Below are 18843 nucleotides of genomic sequence, written 5' to 3'. Positions count from 1 at the left end.
TAAAGTTTTAATTTTTAATTAATTTCATTGAAATTGTTAACATTATTTTAAGTTGAATGTGATAGTTTCTAATAGCAATATAGTTAATAATTAATCTATTATTCAAGTTTTATTTTTTATAATTTTTGTTAATCCAATTTTAGTTTAATTGGTTAATTAGTTGCTAGCAAAATTAGAAATTTTCATTTCTTTTGTCTAGAGAATCATGTTGATTTTTATATAAAACTTTTTAGATAGATTGAATTGAAACGTTTCTTAATTACTTTTTATATGATATGGACAGTTATTCTTTATTTTATTATTAATGTATATAATTTTGGCTTTTTTTTTTTTCCATCATTATAATAATTTATAACTTGAGAGGAAGGGGCATGTCTCCAACCTATTACCTTGTGTGAGAGTGAATAGATTCTTATTAAACACAAATTATCTAATGGTGCACCTCGAAAACCTTTTTCTGAAGCGGTGGCTGTGCACCTCAGGAAAAACTTAAGCTTTATTTTAGTGTTCTTTCACTTCTATAAGTTCAATTTTTTTGGATGACGCGTTCAACAAAAGTATGATGACGCGTTCATACGAAAGTTCTAGGAAATACATAAAAAAAAAAAAAAAATGTAACCAACAAAAAACAAATGGTATATAACCAGCGGAGTTGTTGATAATGGAAGCTCTAATATTTGCTTTCTGAATTTTCCCCTAGGAAGCTCTTCCTTCGGTTGTTGATTTTGGAGACATGCAGGTTTTTCCTTGATTCCCACCCCCCCTCTTTTTTTTTTTTTTTTTTTTTTCTTTTTTTGATTGCCCATGTGTTGGGAGCTCATTCAATCAAAGCTACAGTAATCGCTTACGGCTCAATGGAGTAGAGGTTTAATTTCTTGCAGCATAGAAAAGAAATAAATAAAATTGAAGAAAAATTCTTTCGTGGTTCATTCATAACCCTAAAATTTCAAGCTGCTAACCAGTAATTAATCTTTTTAATTACCAGGTGTCAGATCAGTAATAAGCAGATATGGGTTCGAGGAGTGTGGACGAGCTATATGGATCAATCGAGAGCGATCCGTATACGCTGGAGCGAATCGACCAGGTACCATTTCCCAATACCCCTTTGCATAAGGCAGCTTCTGATGGAGATGTGCCTTTGGTAAAGGAGTTGATGATTTTAAAACCATCATTTGCTGGGAAAATAAACAAAGATGGGCATACCCCTATGCACCTCGCCTTAAAGAACGATAAGAACAATCTTGGTGTGGTTCGTGCATTATTGGAGTCTGAACCCTCTCTTCTTGGTGTTCAAGGAAGAGAGGGTGAAACTCCTTTGCATATTTTGGCTAAGAAATTTGAGAAAGGAGAAGGTGATGTAGAGGCCGGCCAAAATCCTTCGCCTTACTTGGCCAAGAACAAAGAAGATCAAAAACAAAGGCTTGAACTCTTGGATGAAATTGTATCCTCCGAGAATTTTTTCCGACACAGTATCCAAGTTAAGACTACTAAGGGGAAGACCGCACTTCATATTGCTGTGGAGAATGAAAATGTTGATGCTGTTGATATCTTAGTAGGTGGACTGAGAACAGCAACCTGGGAAGGTTCAGAAGCCCAAGAGTGGGAAATAATAAACAGGAAGGATGGGGAAGGGAACACTGCACTACACAATGCAACCACTAAGAATCAACTCCAAGTAAGGCTTTTCTTTCTTATCGTGTGTGTTCATTTTTTGGTTATAATTCCAACGTTATTTAACAACAATTGTTTAGGTAGTTATAGTCTCTTTTTTTTTTTTTTTTAAACCTATTTAGTAACAAGTTGGTTTTTTATTTTTATTTTTCCCTTCTAAATTTATATAGTTTGCTTATTTCAATAATCTATTAATGTTAGTTTATGGTATTTAGAATTTGTTAGATATATCAATTAACTATAAATGTTAGGGGGGAAAAACAACAACTAAAAATTAACATAATTTTAAATTGTGTGTTATTTTCCTTTTATGTTTTTTTCGCCTAAAATTTATAATTAATAGAAATTGCTAGCTACAATCAATTAATAACATTAATAAGCTATTGAAGTAAACAAACAACAAATAATTTAGAAGGAAAAACAAAAACAACAAATAAAAAATGAAATTGTTGTCAAACATGACCGAATTTTTATTATTATTATTTTTTTTCTTTTTTTCCCCTCTCTCTCGCTTTCCCCTTTTTTTTTTTTTTTTTTTTTCGGTCTTACTCTGAATGTACTTAATGAAATGAACATGTAAACCTGAAGCAGAAATCCACTACCCTAATCCTTAGGAGATTTAATCCTTTTTTACAATTAAATGGTATCTACCATGTGTACGGTACAAACTGTATATATGTATCCACCCCTCCGCTTATGTCTTCCTTCGCCGGAGAAATTGTGTCCAACGCCGGAATTGTTTCCTTCCAGCAATAATCTTGTCTTGTCATGTCAAACTTCCCAAAAGTCTAGTGGCCCAGTCACCATGGATTCAACCTTCGCTGATACGGTGTCACAGACCGGTGACCCACCCAAATATAACTACCCCCTGGTCAACTCTGCTTTTTTTTTTTTTTTTTCTCACAATCAATTATGATTCTCTTAAAAAAGAAAAAAAAAAAAAAACTCTGGTTAAGTGATTTTCCCCCACAAAAAAGAAAAAAAAAAAAAAAAACTGACCAAGTAATACAAGAATGATTTATCCAAAAAAAAAAAAAAAAGGTAATACAAGAATGATGTTTTAATATATTAATATCGAAATTATAATATTAATTAAATATGGATAAGTAAATAGTAAATTTGATATTCCACATTAATATAACTTTTATATCAAAAAATTGAAAAAATATGAATATAATACAAGAAAAAAGAATGTGTAATTAATAATGAAAAAATATAGACAGTATTTTCATTCCACAAAACAAATGCGAGTTTGTAGATAAATATATATATATATATATATACATGAGAGAATTTTTTGGGAGATAATTTTAGTGTAGAAATGTCTATATATAATTAACTGGGCTTTCAATTTTAAAATTATTTTCTTTTCTTCTATTCATATTTTTTTAATAGGAAATATTTTTCTAAAATATCTTTCTTTACTTTTTACTATATGGATTATAAATCGTTTAAAAGTTATTGTTTTATTAATTTATTATTAATAAATATTATTATGTGAATTAAATGAGGTGTCTTTTTAAAAAAATGAATTATCAATATTTTTAATGTTAATTTTTTTATATAATATTAGTGGAAAAAAAACTTTGTGTCAGATTTGAGGGTGTTACTGATAGTTTAACAGTTTATAAATAGAGTGTAAAATAGTTATTTTTATCGTAGTTGACTTTAATCAGTGGTAAAATAGGCTTTTTGTAATAAACTATGTTCAAACCATTAGATTTGACATTTGAATAAATTATGATAAGTAAAGGGAGGCTAGTGATGAATTTTGAAAACCACGGTAAAAAATTGTAATTAAGATAAATATGTGTAATTTGTAGTTGTTATAAGGAATTTTTGATCATTTCCTATTAAAAAGATAAGTTAATGCTAATTTCATTGACTATTTTAGTGAGTGCTTTTTTTTCAATTTTATTGATTTTGCTCAACTTACAAACAAATATAAATAAGATTATGAAATATTTTATCATAAATTGAGAAATACTCAATTGGCTAGCCACTTATATTTACATCGAAAATGTATTGCAAATAACAATATATATATATATATATATACACACACAGCCCAACATCCCGATCTATATGATCCATTTATGCATGCCTATGAGTTAACATAGCATGATTCTCCTTTTTTTTTTTTTTTTTTTGATAAAATAGGGGCATAATTAATTGGATAAGTGTGAAAGATTTATCACTAAACCAACTTCATTTGTTATATATTATAATATTTAGAGCTTTTATTTGTTTATTTGAAATAAATATTTAGAGCTTTTATTTCTTTATTTGAACTTTGTTATTATTATTGTTAATATTTTTTTACTACAAACTTTTTTATTATTTGTAACAAAAATATTTCTTCAAATTTCTTTAATATTTGTACCATTTTTTTCCTTTTGTAGTTTTCTACAAATCATGAACTTTTTTGGGCTATAAAGAGTTTTTATTTATTTATTTATTTTTTTTCAAATTGAATTTGGGCTTCAATACTCAAATCCACAAGGACGTCCAATGAAACAACAACAAATCCTTTTGAACACGAATGATTATCCGGTGTAGAAGGAAGCAAAGTCAATCCACTGGTATGTGAAATCAAATAATAATAATAATATTGCGTATTTCTAATTTCAAACTTTTTCAGGTGGTGAGAATATTATTAGAGAATACCAAAATTGAAGTAAATGCAAAGGATTCGAGGGGTCGTACAGCTCTAGATATCTCCATTGACAATGGATACTCAGAAGTCAAGGATATACTACGCGCTGCTGGAGCTAAAACAGCCTGTTCCCTTCCTAAAGGTTCCAGGTCGAAAAATCAATTGCAGTCCAAGGTGCCATTGACAGAACAATTTGCCATATATTTCGGTCGTTTAAGAAACAACACTAAGAATGAATCACGCAAACTGTTACTAGCCGTAGCTCCAATGGTTGCAGCAGTGGCATACCAAGCTGCACCGACTCCTCCCGGAGGAGTTTGGCAGGACAACGATGACAACACTGCTACTACTAGTAATAAAGTAGCACATCGAGCAGGGAGAGCTATCATGGGGATTAAACCCTTTTCCGTTCTATATTTTTGCAACACCGTCACACTTTTTGCTGCAACCATAATTATATTGGTTCTTCTCCCCAAAGGCCAAATTCGAAACCTGCTGAGTGGGCTTCTCTTTCTCTATCTTTTGGGCTATGTACTGTCTTTGGAGGTCATATGGCCAAGCAGGTCTACTAGGTAGATTACCTACTTTTCATCCCTACTTGCAAGCTAGTTTGATCATCAAAGTTTTATCAAAAAGATTCTGCTAACTGATAATGGATTACAGAAGTGGATGATGCGATTGTTCATGCACATAATTCTTTTATATTTTCCTGTCTACATGATTCTAATTCAAATAATTGCAAAGAACAAAAGAAGGGCTGTTTTTTTTTTTTTTTTTTTCTTTGGGGCTGAAGAGAAGGGGTTTTGGTTTTATGCTGGTCAAGAAGAATTATATGTATCATTTTATTTGAATATATGTTGGAATGATATATACTTTGGAAACATCTTGATTTGACATGGTAAACGCTATAGATTATATCTCAATAAATGTCTAAAATTAAAACTTTAGCCATCTTATTATATGTACCATCATAACTTGGGAACTAATTACAAGCAGATAAAAACTATATATTATATTAGTGTATACGTATATCAAAGATGAATCCTAATTATAATTAAGTTCATATACCTTAACCAAAAGTTTTTAAAAAAAAAAAAAAAAGAAAAAAATAAGTATTTTGACAAGAGAAAAGCTACTCTAGTTTCGAATTAGGATATCAATTTTTGGACTTTAATAATAATTAAATTTTGAAAACCACAGCCAAAAAATTAGTCCCAAAATTTAAATAACAATAACAATTTATAATAACAACATAAAGTGGACCACCTCCTCTAGAAAATTAAAAACAAACCTGGCGAACAACTTTGCATGTAGTTAGGCTCCAAAACCTGGCGAACACCTTTGCATGTAGTTAGGCTCCAACAATAAGAGGATGTTTTTAATAGCTTCTATATCTATTTCGTCTCCTTTCTTTTCATTTCGTTTTGATTTTTTTTCTTTTTTTTTGGGGCTTCAACAATTAATAATAGATTCTAATATACAAGATGAAGCCAACTTGACATTTTTTGTTGGGCACAACGGATAATGAATTCCAATTTGCAAAATGGAATCCATTACAACAAAGTTTAAGCCATTATTATGGGAAAAAAAAGAAAAACATATATATATACACATGTATATATAAATAGGGCAGTCTATGGTATGGGTCCGGATGCAGATGGATCGAATCATTAACTGTTGTACACATGTATATATAAATAGGGCAGTCTATGGTATGGGTCTGGATATGAACGGATCGAATCATTAACTGTTATTATGTGTATATATATATATATATATATCTCCAAGTTCAAATCAAATCATATCTTTAATGTTATCAACTTGCAGGTTTAAGTATAAAAGCTAATATGTAAAATTATATTTTATTAATAACTAATCCCTACGGTATAACATAGGCATAAAATCAGCAGAAAAATGCATTTTCAGAGCCACATAAAACAATACCAATGTAAGAAAATAACTGACCTTTAAAAAATGAGTCCTTGTTGGGAAATCGCAACTACGAAACACTTCTAAAATATAAATAAGAAAAACAAAATGAAACACTTGTAAAATATATAATAATAATGTAATAATAACATAAAGGAGAAAAAATTTACAGCTGGAGATGAAGAAGGAGCTCTGTTTAATGAGAAGAAGGAGCTCCCTATATAGTGGTGGAGATGAGCAGGAATCTTTGCGCTTGCTACGCGACAAAAGCTCGAATAGTCTGATTGGTGGAGGAAGGAACGCGGAGTTGGCACGATAAAAAGTGGCAAGTCCGAAATTTCATTTTCGCATAAACTTTTGACTAAAACTTTGCCCTCCGCGATACGACAGGTGGGCCAGCTAAACATAAACTTTTTCGCAGAAAAACAAATGAAAAACGAAAAACATGAAACATGAAAGGAACCGAGTAAATTACAAAAGCTTCCTTCAAGTTTAACATATTTTCGCAGACACCTCTGTGTGTGTGCGCGTGTGTGTATTTCTATGAAACACATTTGTATATTTTTATTATTGCAGATTCAACCTTTTTACATATTATCAATTTTTCACTTGCTCCCCAATTCATAAACAGAAGGATAGTTCTACTTATACTAAGAAAATTAATAATTGATAGTCACGTCATATTTTTATATTTTAAAAGTGTATATTAATAAAAAATTAAAAATATAAGATAAAATTGAGTTTGTAAGTCATTCACATTGATATATCTTATTTTATGTTATAAAAAAATAATAAATCTTAACAATAGAGTTTAGCGGTTAACAAGAAAAAATGAACAAGAATAATTTGTAAATAAGCTCTTCCAATCTTAAAAATGTAAATATTTATATTTTGTATCAACAGTATATATATATATATATATATCCTCTTACTGGTTTCCTTGTAGCTGCATGCATGCATTATCAAATTTCCTTTCTAGATTATATATATAATGCATCATATGATAATCTACGTTTGCTTTGCTTTGCTTTGCTGTAAAAATACATGAATTGGAGCAAAGAAATACAAGACTCGTCTTGGACTTACTATTGCTCTAGTTGTTGTTGCCATGCTATCGCCCACTGTGAAGTCCTACATTGGTTGGAAAGGAGAACGAAGCACTCCATATAAGTGGGTGTGGATACCTTTCTCTTACGAGGCATTTTAAAACCTTGAGGATTGGGTTGTAAGAGGATTCTCCAGTTTCAAAGAGGATAATATCGCATGCGGGTGGTCTGGGGTGTCACAGATGGTATCAGAGCCGGACCCGGATCGCTGTGCCAGCAAGGACACTGGATCCCAAGGGGGAAGGATTGTGAAGTCTCACATCGGTTGGAAAGGAGAACAAAGCACTCCGAAGCACTCCATATAAATGGGTGTGGATACCTTTTCCTTGCGAGACCTTTTAAAAATTTGAAGGTTGGGTTGTAAGAGAATTCTCCCGATCCAAAAAAGATAATATCGCATGCGGGTGGTCTGGGCTGTCACACCCGCCCTTGCCATCCCATTTCTGCCATTGCCCTTGCTCTGCTTTTGCTTTAGTTTGAAATCAAATTTATGAATTATGGCATAAAAGCGTAATGTGTATGTAGGTTTATTTATTTATTTTTAATTAAGGAAAATATATATAAATATATATTTATTTTAGTGTATGATTAAACAAAATACAATTAAATGCAAGTGTGTCTAAAATATAATTTCAGTAGCAACAACTGTAGTATCGTTAGAATCACTTTGTGAATTTCATTTTATGTTCTTTTTAAACTACACAAATATGCCTTTTATTATTTCTCTTTCCATATATACCTTTTAATTTTAATATTTGTATTTACTTCAATTTTTATTTTTGATGAAATCGTATTTACTTCACTTGAATTTCAAATTTATTGCAAAAATTCTCTTCTCTTTGTTAAACTAAAATGTATGCATAATACTCATAAAACCACACTGTAATTGATTACAAATTAGAAGTTCAAAATATTATATTTATATATATATATATATATATATGTAAACTCTGAACGTAATTCAAAGACAAAAACTATTTTTTTTAAAGTTAAATAAATCATTTTCCAAAAAATTAAATAAAATAGGACAATATTTTTACCAAGTGAACACTTACAAAGCCTATCTATATTTATTAAATTGGAAATGGAGAAATTCCAATGATAAACCTTTTAATGGCTTTGCCAACTAAACCGTTCTCTGGACATAGACTTACCTTGGGCCCAAAGTTTTTCTTTTCTTAATTTTTTATCTTTTTTAAATATCTACAATATTGTGTCATTTTAAAATAAGCTTTCCGTCTCACTTTATATTTTGTTTATTTATTTATTTTTTTTGGTTTATTTTGTTTTATTTTACTTTTCGTGTATATTTCTTGTCGAACCCAAGCAAAAATACTATGAATTCAGAACTACCTGAAATCTACTCAAAAAAATAGTGGGATAACATGTAGACCAATAAATTCTATTTATTTTCATAAATAAAGATCATGTGTTTCAATGCATGTGATTTTTCGCAGTCCAATTTAGAAGTTCAAATATGTTTTAGAACATAAATTAAATAACCCCACTCCATTAGTTAATTAATTTTTCATAAAACTGGAAACCAACATGAAAACTCATCAAGGATAATTTTAAATAGGTTGGATAAGAAAACATATTGAAAACCTTTTATATATTCTAAGAATAATTTTATATTTACTTTTATGGGCATTCTTTTTCTTCAGGGGGAAACAAAATGGAAATATTTCTTATGATGCTCCGTTTGAAAGGAACTTCTTCAGTCTCCCATGCTGATGTCAGACTGCATTAGACTCCACGTATGTACCTAATTTGTCTTAGCTAACAGAGTAATCAAATTAGAATGACTCAATATTCACGCAATTTTGCTCTCTTCTTAGAAAGCTTTTCCCTTTTTTTTGTTTTTTCATCTTCCAGGAACATTCTCTCCAGAGAAACCAAAAATTAAAAAAGTCAAAAAAAAAAAAAAAGCTTGGGCAAGAGGTCCTACAAACTAATAGAGCGGGTCATGAGAGAAGAAAAGAGGGACGTCTAAAAAGAACAGCAACGAATGAAGTAAATGATTGTCTGACTAAGCATAAACCGATGAGATAACTCACTTTGTGTTACGTAAGGTAGGTTATGAGAGCATATTGTTGGGACCACAAAAGCATATATGATGTTCTATCCATTCGAGTTTATATGATAAAAAATTTAAAAGGTATTAAAATTTAAATGATATAGTATTTATCAATAAATAATATCTATTTAGATTTGCTTTTTAATAGATTCCGATTAAAATTTAAAATAAAATAAGTTGGCATATTGAAAAAAAAATGAGATGAAAAACGGGATAGAAAAAGTTAAGAATTGAAAAGGAAAGAGGATGAATTTATGATTTACATAGTCTAACAGAACTTTCATAAGACAACTTTTATTTTTTATTTTTTATTTTATTTTTTTGTTATCATCATGCCTCAATAGGCCTCAAGAGCATGATTAAAAAATATTTTTTTAAAAGATTGTCTGTTTATCTATTATAGTGAAAAAAAACATTTAGATGAAGTGAATCAATGAAGATTCCATTAAAGATGTCTTAACTCCTAATAATTTATCTCTAGCATTACTCTTTTAATTTAGATATTTAATTTCAATTATAATATTCAATAAGGAGGTTTTTAAATTGATATTAATTAATTTTAACTAAATATTTTAATGTTAAATGACATTTGTCCCATAATATACCTTTTACACATACCACAAAATTATGATTTTGAGATATTTCCCTTTCTTTCTTAAAGTACAAATTGTTTACTTTTCAATTAGATAATCTAAATTGAAATGGAAAAGAAAACAATTTCTTTGCCTTTCTTGCACACAATAAAATCATGGTTGATGTAACACCCCGTTCCGAATCACAGCGGAAATTTCTACGTTGATCGGCTTTGACCACCGTTGACTAATTAGGGTCAAATTTTGACATTTTGTTGCAGATGGAATTTTACATTGATTAAGGTACCATTGTGGAGTATACGTCGATCCAAATTCGTAAACTAGTAGCACGTCGAAAACAAAGCTATGGTTTGAAAGTTATGAGCGAAACAAAATGCAATCCGAACTAATCAATGAGTCTAGAGTTGACCTTTTATGTAACACCCCATCCCAAATCACATCGAAATTCGTGCACGTTGACCGTTGACCGAATGGGTCAAAAGTTGACTTTTTGTTCCAGTTGAAATTTCTAGTTGACCAGGTACCATGGCGAAGTGCATGATGCCCCGAGTTCGTAGACTAGTAGCACATCGAAAACGGAGCTACGGTTTGAAAGTTATGGGCAAAATAAATCGAGGTGCAAACAGTCCAAAAGGTGCCGGGAGTTGACTTTTTTTTGTTGTGTAATTTTCTTTTGACTCTTGTATGGTTGTAAAATACTCGTCGATACAAGTTCATAGACTAACGGCACGCTTAAATTGGACATCTGGTTAAAAAGTTATGGATGTTTGAAGTTCTCTGGATACCGTAATATTTTATTATATCTGGCTTAAGTGCACAGTAACGCCACGTGTCGTCACCTGATTGGTCCACGTGGATGAACAGTGTCACCCACGGTGGCTTTTATTTGGCAAAAACACCAGGGAAGAAAGAGAAAGAGAGAGAGGGGAGAGAGAGAGAGAGAGAGAAACCGACCGGCCGCTGGAATCGTCCAATTTTCCGGCCGATTCTTGCTACACGCGCCGGCTAGACGGGAGCGCCGTCCCATTTCTGGCCAAACCCCAAAATCTCACGATCGACGGTCTCCGGACGCGCCCGGATCGAGGCGGTGAAGCTCGGCGGCGATTTTTCCCTCCACCGCCGGCCACCGCCGTTTGCCCAGTTTCCGGCCATTTTCAGGCCACACGCGCCAGCCACCGCTCACCACCTCCTCAAGTCCGGCCTACCCACCAAATTTCACGGCCATGGACCACCGACGCGCCGGGATCGGAGCGTTTTCCGACGAGGCGCCGAAAATCTTTAAACCCCAATTTCTCCGCCGTCCGATCTCTGTTTGCCTCACTGCCGGTCCCGTTGGATTCCTCTCCCCTTGATCTAGAAAACCGCCAAAAATCTCAGCCAACGGCCACCGCACGTACCGCCGCCGGCGACGGTTGCCGGTGACCGCGGCAACTCGCCGGAAGTCACTGTTCCGGCGAGTACCCAGTTGCACCGCCAGTCCTTGTCCACTTATTCCGACCTCTTGAATCCAAATCCGACATCCTTTTCCGCCAACTCGTGACGGTTTGGGAGAATTGAGGAGTCGAATCCCGAAAGCTTTCCGACGAGATTCCGGCCACCTCGAGTCCGATCTCCGGAAAGTAAGACCGAATCTGTGATCCTCATCACTCAAGCTTCGATTCGGTATATAACTCGTAACTTTTAATTGTCGTTTGTGTTCGCTCCCCGGGTACCCAATTGGGAGTTACCCGATTAAAATATTAATATATTTGGTTGGTGTATTGTGGATGTTTTAGGTGCGCGTGCCAGTAGTGGAGTTGATCCTGAGGAGGATCTTAGCTGATATACGCGCTTAAGGTGAGTGACCCACCTTTAAAAATATTTTGGATAATTAATTATTTTTAATTGGTGTTTAATTGGTATTTGAATTATGCTCATGTGGTGTAAATTAATTATTATTTTATTGTGGTTTAATTTCAATTATTATGCATGAGCAAGGTATTTCAGTAATAAATTGTATGTGGTTTTAAATAGTATTTTTGGGCATAATTGGTTTAAATATTTTATGAAAATATTTGATTAAAGTGGTGGTTTAATTTTTATAATTATGCCCATGGTATTTTATTTGTTGGAAAAATTATGGTTTTATTTGTTATCGATGTTTTGTTAAATGAAAATATGTGGGATGGTAAGTTTGAAAATTTAATATATTTCCCACGGTAATTTTGGAAAGAACGGTACGGTTGATTTAATAATTATTTTAGACGCATTCATACAGTATTGGTGTTCTGGTGTATGTATATGTGGTTTAGCGCGCAAGTATTATATCTCTCGTGAGTTGCCATTGGACCGTGGGCAGGCAAGTTTGATATTGGCCACAGCCGCCCCCCTCTTTGGCCGGGATGACGATTTCAGCAGCGGTACTGTCGGGACGCCGAAGTGCCGTTTGCAAGTTTCTCTCTTTAATCTCCCCGCCAGTCGGTGCTCAGGACGCTGGGTATCGGAGGGCATCACCGGTATATGGTGTGGTGCGTCAAGTGTAAATTTTCAGACAAATTTCAAACCCCAAAAATGTTCAAGAATTAATTATTATAATTTAGTACGTTTTAATTATATTTGAGGTATTTATTTATTATTTATTAAATTGTTTGATTCCTTGGTTTTCGAGAAATACGAATATCGGGTTTTGTGAAAATGTTTTGAAAAGCGAACATTTCCAACGGAGTGATTGGTGAGTGTTTTGAGGGAAATTATTATTTCCAACTGCTATTAATTATTTACCTACTTAATTGCTGGTATTACTTAAATTTCCTTATTTGTTATATTATTATTATGAAAAGTGTTCGGTAGTTAGGGTCACTCATTGAGATGATTAGCATCTCACGTTTTTAAGTTCCGTTCCCTTAGGTACAAGGGGTGGTAGACGTTCTTCCGGAGTGAACCAATTCTCCGCCGCTATCGTGTTTCGAGAAGTACTTTTGTACTCGTTCATTTCAGCTGTATTATTTCTTTCTTCTTTATTGTATTTTCTGTTGATTAGCACTTCATGAAGCTCTGTATACTATTTGGACACTTATGTTTTAATTATGCACTGGGCTGGGCTGCTGTTATTGTTGTGAAGTGCTTTAAATTGTGGAATCAATTTGTAGTTTTGTGGGAGGAATAAGGGGATGAATATAGAAGTGTGTTTTCAGTGCAGGTAATTTTTGGTAAGTCCTACCCTTAGGGGAGGTGCTGCCGGATTTTCCGTTGGAAGGTTCGGTGGTATTTCCCTGGGATCAGGGCTTGTCTAGGGTTCCGGGGAAGGAATTCTGGATGGGTCCTGACATTTTATTTATATAGATTTTAGTATTGACCCATGTGTTATACAAAAGTGCTTGTCGATATGAGTCTGTAGACTGATGGCATGGTTAAATCGAACTTATGATTGAATAGTTGCAGTTCTGTAAAGTTGTGTCCATATTTTCCGAGCCTGATTTTATCGGGTAATAAAATATTCAAGGGAGTCTAATTTGTGCCATGTTTCACTACTTAAAAGTGCCATGTGTCATGATGGAAGAGGGCCATATGTTGCAATAGAAAGGTGCCATGTAAAAACCCGTACAAAAAATACACATGTTTTAATAAGTTTGACTAAGTTTAACCAAGTGAACAATATGTGGGTCCAAGTTGACTTTTTTGATGATCAATATTTTTTGGTTTGACTGAGATACCATTGTGTAGATTTCATCGATATGAGTTCATAGACTAGCAGCACGCCAAATTCTGAACTATAAATAAAAAGTTATGGTTGTAAGAAATTTTAAGTATAAGTTTTATATTAGTGTCCAAACCAATCCCTTTTTTTGTCTGTTAGTGACCCAAGACTCTATATAAGCCTTGATAAGTGTGCCAAATAGGATACTAATTTCCAAAATACCCATACCCCAAAACTCGAGAAATTCTCCCCCAAACCCATGGGTCCAAACTGGATCGTTTTGACCCACTTAATTGCGAACCAGGTCACTATCGTTTTTGCCCATTTCAGCCACCAAGATGTTTCATGCACCATCCAGGTAGGAAGACCACGTCGAGTCGAGCTTGGCTGGAAAATTTCAAGGTGAACGATAGCCGGACGCACCCAGATCTGGCCGGAGAAGGTGGCAGTGACCGACGAGGTGGGTCATTGGATTTTCATATTTTTCAACGATTTTAAGCCAACCCATAAACCTTTCCTATCATTTTTGGGCACTCTCTCATTTCCAAGGTCCATTTGCTAAGATTCCTCACCGTTTAAGAGATACATCAACTTGGACTTTGGCAGAAGCTTCAATCGAGTTTTCTGGCCACCGAAGAAACTTTTGGACCAAGGTGAGCACACTGGTGAGTCCCTTGTCTCTTGGGATTTCCGTCAATATAAAGTTTGTGAATTTTGGAGGTCGTTCGATAATTTTTCCATTTTTGGGTCAATTAGTTAATTATCGGATAATTTCATACTGTGTTTGGACAAATTGTTCAAATTGGTTGAAATTGGAGTTGGATTAATTAAATTAGATATTATTAGGACCCATTAGGCGATTTAATTTCAAAAGATTAGGCTTCAGGTAAAAATCTCCAATTTTGAGTACCAAGTCTAAAGGGCTCACGTTATAATTGGACCTTTCGATGTTCAATTTATATAATTTTATAGTAGTATAAATCAATTCAAGACATTTGGGTAAAATTGTCTTTGGTTTAGTTATTGGAGCTTGAGAAATATTTTATTATATTATAGAAGAATGTTTTAAGAATACTGTATTGGTTATTTTTAAATTGATGTACCATGTAATACCAATATCTTGAATCATTATTATATTATATTTTGTTATAGCACGCTGGGTTTTGCCACGGTACCGTGAGGTTGGGCTCAGTCCACATGATATTATTGCCACGGACCGTGAAGTTGGGATGATCCCACAGGTTATTATTACCATGGTATCATGAAGTTGGGTTCAGCCCATAGGATATTATTGTCACGGGCCGTGAGGTTGGGTTTATCCCACTGATTATTATTGTCATGGTACCATGAGGTTGGACGCAGTCCATAAGATATTTATTGCCACAGATTGTGAGATTGGATATGTCCCGACTGTTTATTAATTCCATGATGCTTTTCGTACGTTGAGGCTCGTAAGGTGAGTATATCCTATGGTTTACAGTTTGGTACACCGAATGGTACATTGTATATGTTTTGAGTATATTGTTGATTTTCAAATAAGGTAGATTTACTACACTTTCATAAATATTTTGTAACATCCCACATCGGTTGGAAAGGGGCACAAAGCGGTCTTTATAAGGCTGTGAATACCTCTCCCTTCAAGACGCGTTTTGATAAAACCTTGAGGTCAGGAGGGAGAGAGGGAGTGAACCCTGGACCAAAGAGGACAATATCTTGATGTGGGTAGACTGGGCCGTTACAGTGGTATCAGAGCCAGTACCCGAATTGGTGTGCCAACGAGGACGCTGGGCCCCAAAGGGGGAGGATTGTAACATCCCACATCGGTTGGAGAGGGGCACAAAGCGGTCTTTATAAGGCTGTGGATACCTCTCCCTTCAAGACGCATTTTGATAAAACCTTGAGGCCAGGGGGGAGAGAGGGAGTGAAACCTGGGCCAAAAAGGACAATATCTTGATGCGGGTGGACTGGACCGTTACAATTTTGTGGAACTGTGTTTATAATATTTTATAATATTATATTGATTATTCACTTTATACCTTTTGAGCATTCATTTCATGATATTGAATCGAGGTACAAGTTTGGGTTTTGTGAAATGATTTTTAAACGGAGAACTTTTCAAACAAGTGGAATGAGAGGTCTTGAGAGAAAGATATTACGGAAATAAATTATTATTTTTCTATTATACTATGCCACTAACTGAAATTTTTTTATCTCACATTTTATTGTTTTAAATTTGTTCCCCTACGTCCAGGTAGTTTGTAACACCCAGTCTCAAAGTACAACGGAAGTTTTCCAACTTTCACCGAGGTTGACCATTGACCATTGACCGTTGACTTTGACCATTGACCAAGGGGTTAGAGTTGACTTTTTGCCTCGGATGGAATTCTAGGTTGACTGAGGTACCGTTACGAAGTACACATTGGAACGAGTTCGTAGACTAGTAGCACGTTGAAAACGGAGCTACGGTTTGAAAGTTATGAGCAAAACAAGTTGAGGTCCAAACTGTCCAAGGGGTGCCCGAGTTGACTTTTTATTCATGCAAGGTTGAGCTTTGACTCATGCATGGTTGTGAAGTGCTCGTCGATACGAGTCCGTAAACTAGCGGCACGTCCGATTTGGACATGTGGTTTGAAAGTTATGGACCTGTAGAGTTTTTCAAATACTATATTATTTTAATATTATTTTTAAACCTGTAACGATGTGCCACGTGTGACTTAATAAATGTGATCATGTGTCACCATGGTGAGATGCCACATGTCAACCATGTTTAATATCAAATTATTATTTTATTGTTATTTTATATAATAATATTATTTTTAATATTATTTAATCATTTAATTTTATTTTCTTTCTCTTTCTTTTTCTTTTCTTTTTTCTTTTTTTTCTTTTCCCCCACGTGGGAAAAAAGGGCCACAGGCCCGTTCTTCTTCTTCTTCTTTCTTCTTCTTCTTCCTTCTCCTTCTTCCTTTCCTTTCCTTTCTCCCTCTCGGCCTCACCGTGTTTTTCTTTCTCCGGCCACCCATTGCCTACACGCGCCCGCTAGTGATGAGCGGAGGGAGGAGGCGAGCTCGGCCGCAAAATTTCACTGTCACCGGCCGCCGGACGCGCCCCGATCGGGCCGGAGAAGCCGCTGACCGGAAAAATTTCTCTCTCCTCTTTTCTTGTGTTTTCCGGCCAGCCCAGTCCAAATTGCCACCCCTCTCCCCGTATTTTGGGTCCTCTGAGTTCAAATATGGCCTCCAATTTCCAAAATTCGAAGCAGTTTGCAAGATACGAGGAGATCAAAACCGGCCAAAGCTTTCCGGCCAAATTCCCGCCACCACCGGCGGAATTGGGGTCAATGGAGACCGGTAATGCGATCCTCGTTCCACAAGCTTCGATTCGGTATATTATTCGACAATTTTGGTTAACGTTTGTGTTTAACCCCCCGGGTACCGGATATTATTTACTCGAATAAAATATTATTTTATTTGACTGTGTGTGAATTGTGTTCTAGGAGCACGGGTGAGTCGTGGAATTGATCCCATGGTGGATCGTGGTTTAATTGCGTGCTTAAGGTTAGTGACCCACCTTCAAATTAATTTCGGGAATTAAAAATTGTGAATATTATGTGTGATTTGAATATTTGAAAATTATATTCTATGTATCAAATATTTAATTGATTATTGTGGAAATTATTGGTGGATTTATTTTGATTAAAGAAAATATGCATTATATAAATTTATGCAATGTGAAAATTATTTTATGGTATTGAGAATTGTGGAATTCAATTATATATGAAATTCTTGTGGTTTTAACATTATTTTAGGCACGATTTGATTTTCAAATATTTCAAGGAAAATATTTGTGTATGTTGGTGACTTCAATTTTTATAAGTATGCCCCTGGAATATTATGTGATTTAATTTATTATATTTCAAAAATATTTATGCTATTAGGAAAATTGAATATTTAAATTGGTGGATTTGAGAGCTGGTGGATTTGAAAATTATGAAATTTATGCGATGAATTTATGACGATGATTATAAAGGAATTGTGGGAAATTTACGGGTTTAATTGAATGGAATAAACCCGGTATGTTATGGAAAATTTGAGATTTTGAGATATAAAATAAATATGTGGATTTTATGATTTTTAGATGCACCATACATGTACTGGTGTTCTATTTATATGTGATATGGGTAGTGTGCACACGGATGTGATTAGCGCTCGGGTGGGTGTGAGTAGCGCACAGGTGATTTTATGGGGTTGTCCTGTGGTTGCCATGGATGAGGGTAGGCCGCCCCTCCATGGTCGGGACACCTGTTTGCAACGGCTCGATGGGACGCCACGCGACCGTATGCTGGTTTCTCTCTATAACCTCATGTCTGGCAGTACCTTGGGACGCTGGGTACTGTTGGCGCCACTGGTATATAGTGGGTGCATCAAGTGATTTTAAGAACTGGGATTTCAAAATAAATATTTTGAAATTGCATTGGAATTAAGAATATGATTAATGCTGTTTTTATTATTTAATTGAATGGGGATTTTAAATTGATTTAATTTTCCCTTAATTATTCAATAAATTAATTTCGTTTTAATTATAAATTTGGAATGCTTGATTTATTACATTTTATTTGATATTTAGTTGAATAATTGATTCCTTGGTCTTCGGGGATTACGAATAAAGGGTTTTCCAACCGAGAGAATTGTAAGGGTTTTGAGAGAAATTATTATTTCCAATTAATTATTATTTTTCTACTTTATTACCGTGGTATTATAATTGTATAGTAAATAGGGTCACTCACTGAGATGATTAGCATCTCATATTTTTAAATTCCGTTCCTCTAGGTACCAGGTTTGTCGGTATTCATCCGGAGCGGACTTGATCTTCATCGCTGTCTTAGTTCGTGAAGTACCCTGTTCTTCCTTTATTGCAGTTGTGTTTCCCTGGGATCAGCGCTTGTCTAGGGTTCCGGTGAGGAATTTTGGACGGGTCCTGACACAGTTAGTAGCAGTCTACCTTACGCACAGCCTGCCACTTTGTTCCTTCCACTACAACAGCAGTATCTATCCTTTTATTTATTATCTTTATCTTCCTTAACTCATTTACTACTTATTGTATATCTAAACTTTGTTAACACTTTTAGAATGCTC

The 18843-nt window shown here is 34.3% G+C and overlaps 1 protein-coding gene across 1 annotated transcript; it reads left to right on the top strand.

The window, feature by feature from the left end:
• The first annotated feature begins 1009 nt into the window (after nucleotides 1–1009).
• Nucleotides 1010–4903, top strand: LOC107435156 (ankyrin repeat-containing protein BDA1). The gene is made up of 2 exons (XM_048474833.2): nucleotides 1010–1675; nucleotides 4313–4903. Exons 1-2 carry the CDS (start codon nucleotides 1010–1012, stop codon nucleotides 4901–4903), a joined length of 1257 nt encoding a protein of 418 aa, XP_048330790.2.
• Nucleotides 4904–18843: the final 13940 nt, after the last annotated feature.

This window comes from Ziziphus jujuba, chromosome 2 (genome assembly GCF_031755915.1).
Source record: "Ziziphus jujuba cultivar Dongzao chromosome 2, ASM3175591v1".
NCBI lineage: Eukaryota > Viridiplantae > Streptophyta > Magnoliopsida > Rosales > Rhamnaceae > Ziziphus > Ziziphus jujuba.
Note: the sequence above shows the minus strand (reverse complement) of the source record. Positions and strands in the feature narration are given on the sequence as shown.

Excerpts from the sequence above, each read along its gene's own strand:
- LOC107435156 (XM_048474833.2), top strand. The coding sequence starts at position 1,010 with ATGGGTTCGAGGAGTGTGGACGAGCTATATGGATCAATCGAGAGCGAT. Across the intron at positions 1,676-4,312 it reads CCACTAAGAATCAACTCCAA|GTGGTGAGAATATTATTAGA; the intron begins GTAAGGCTTTTC and ends AAACTTTTTCAG.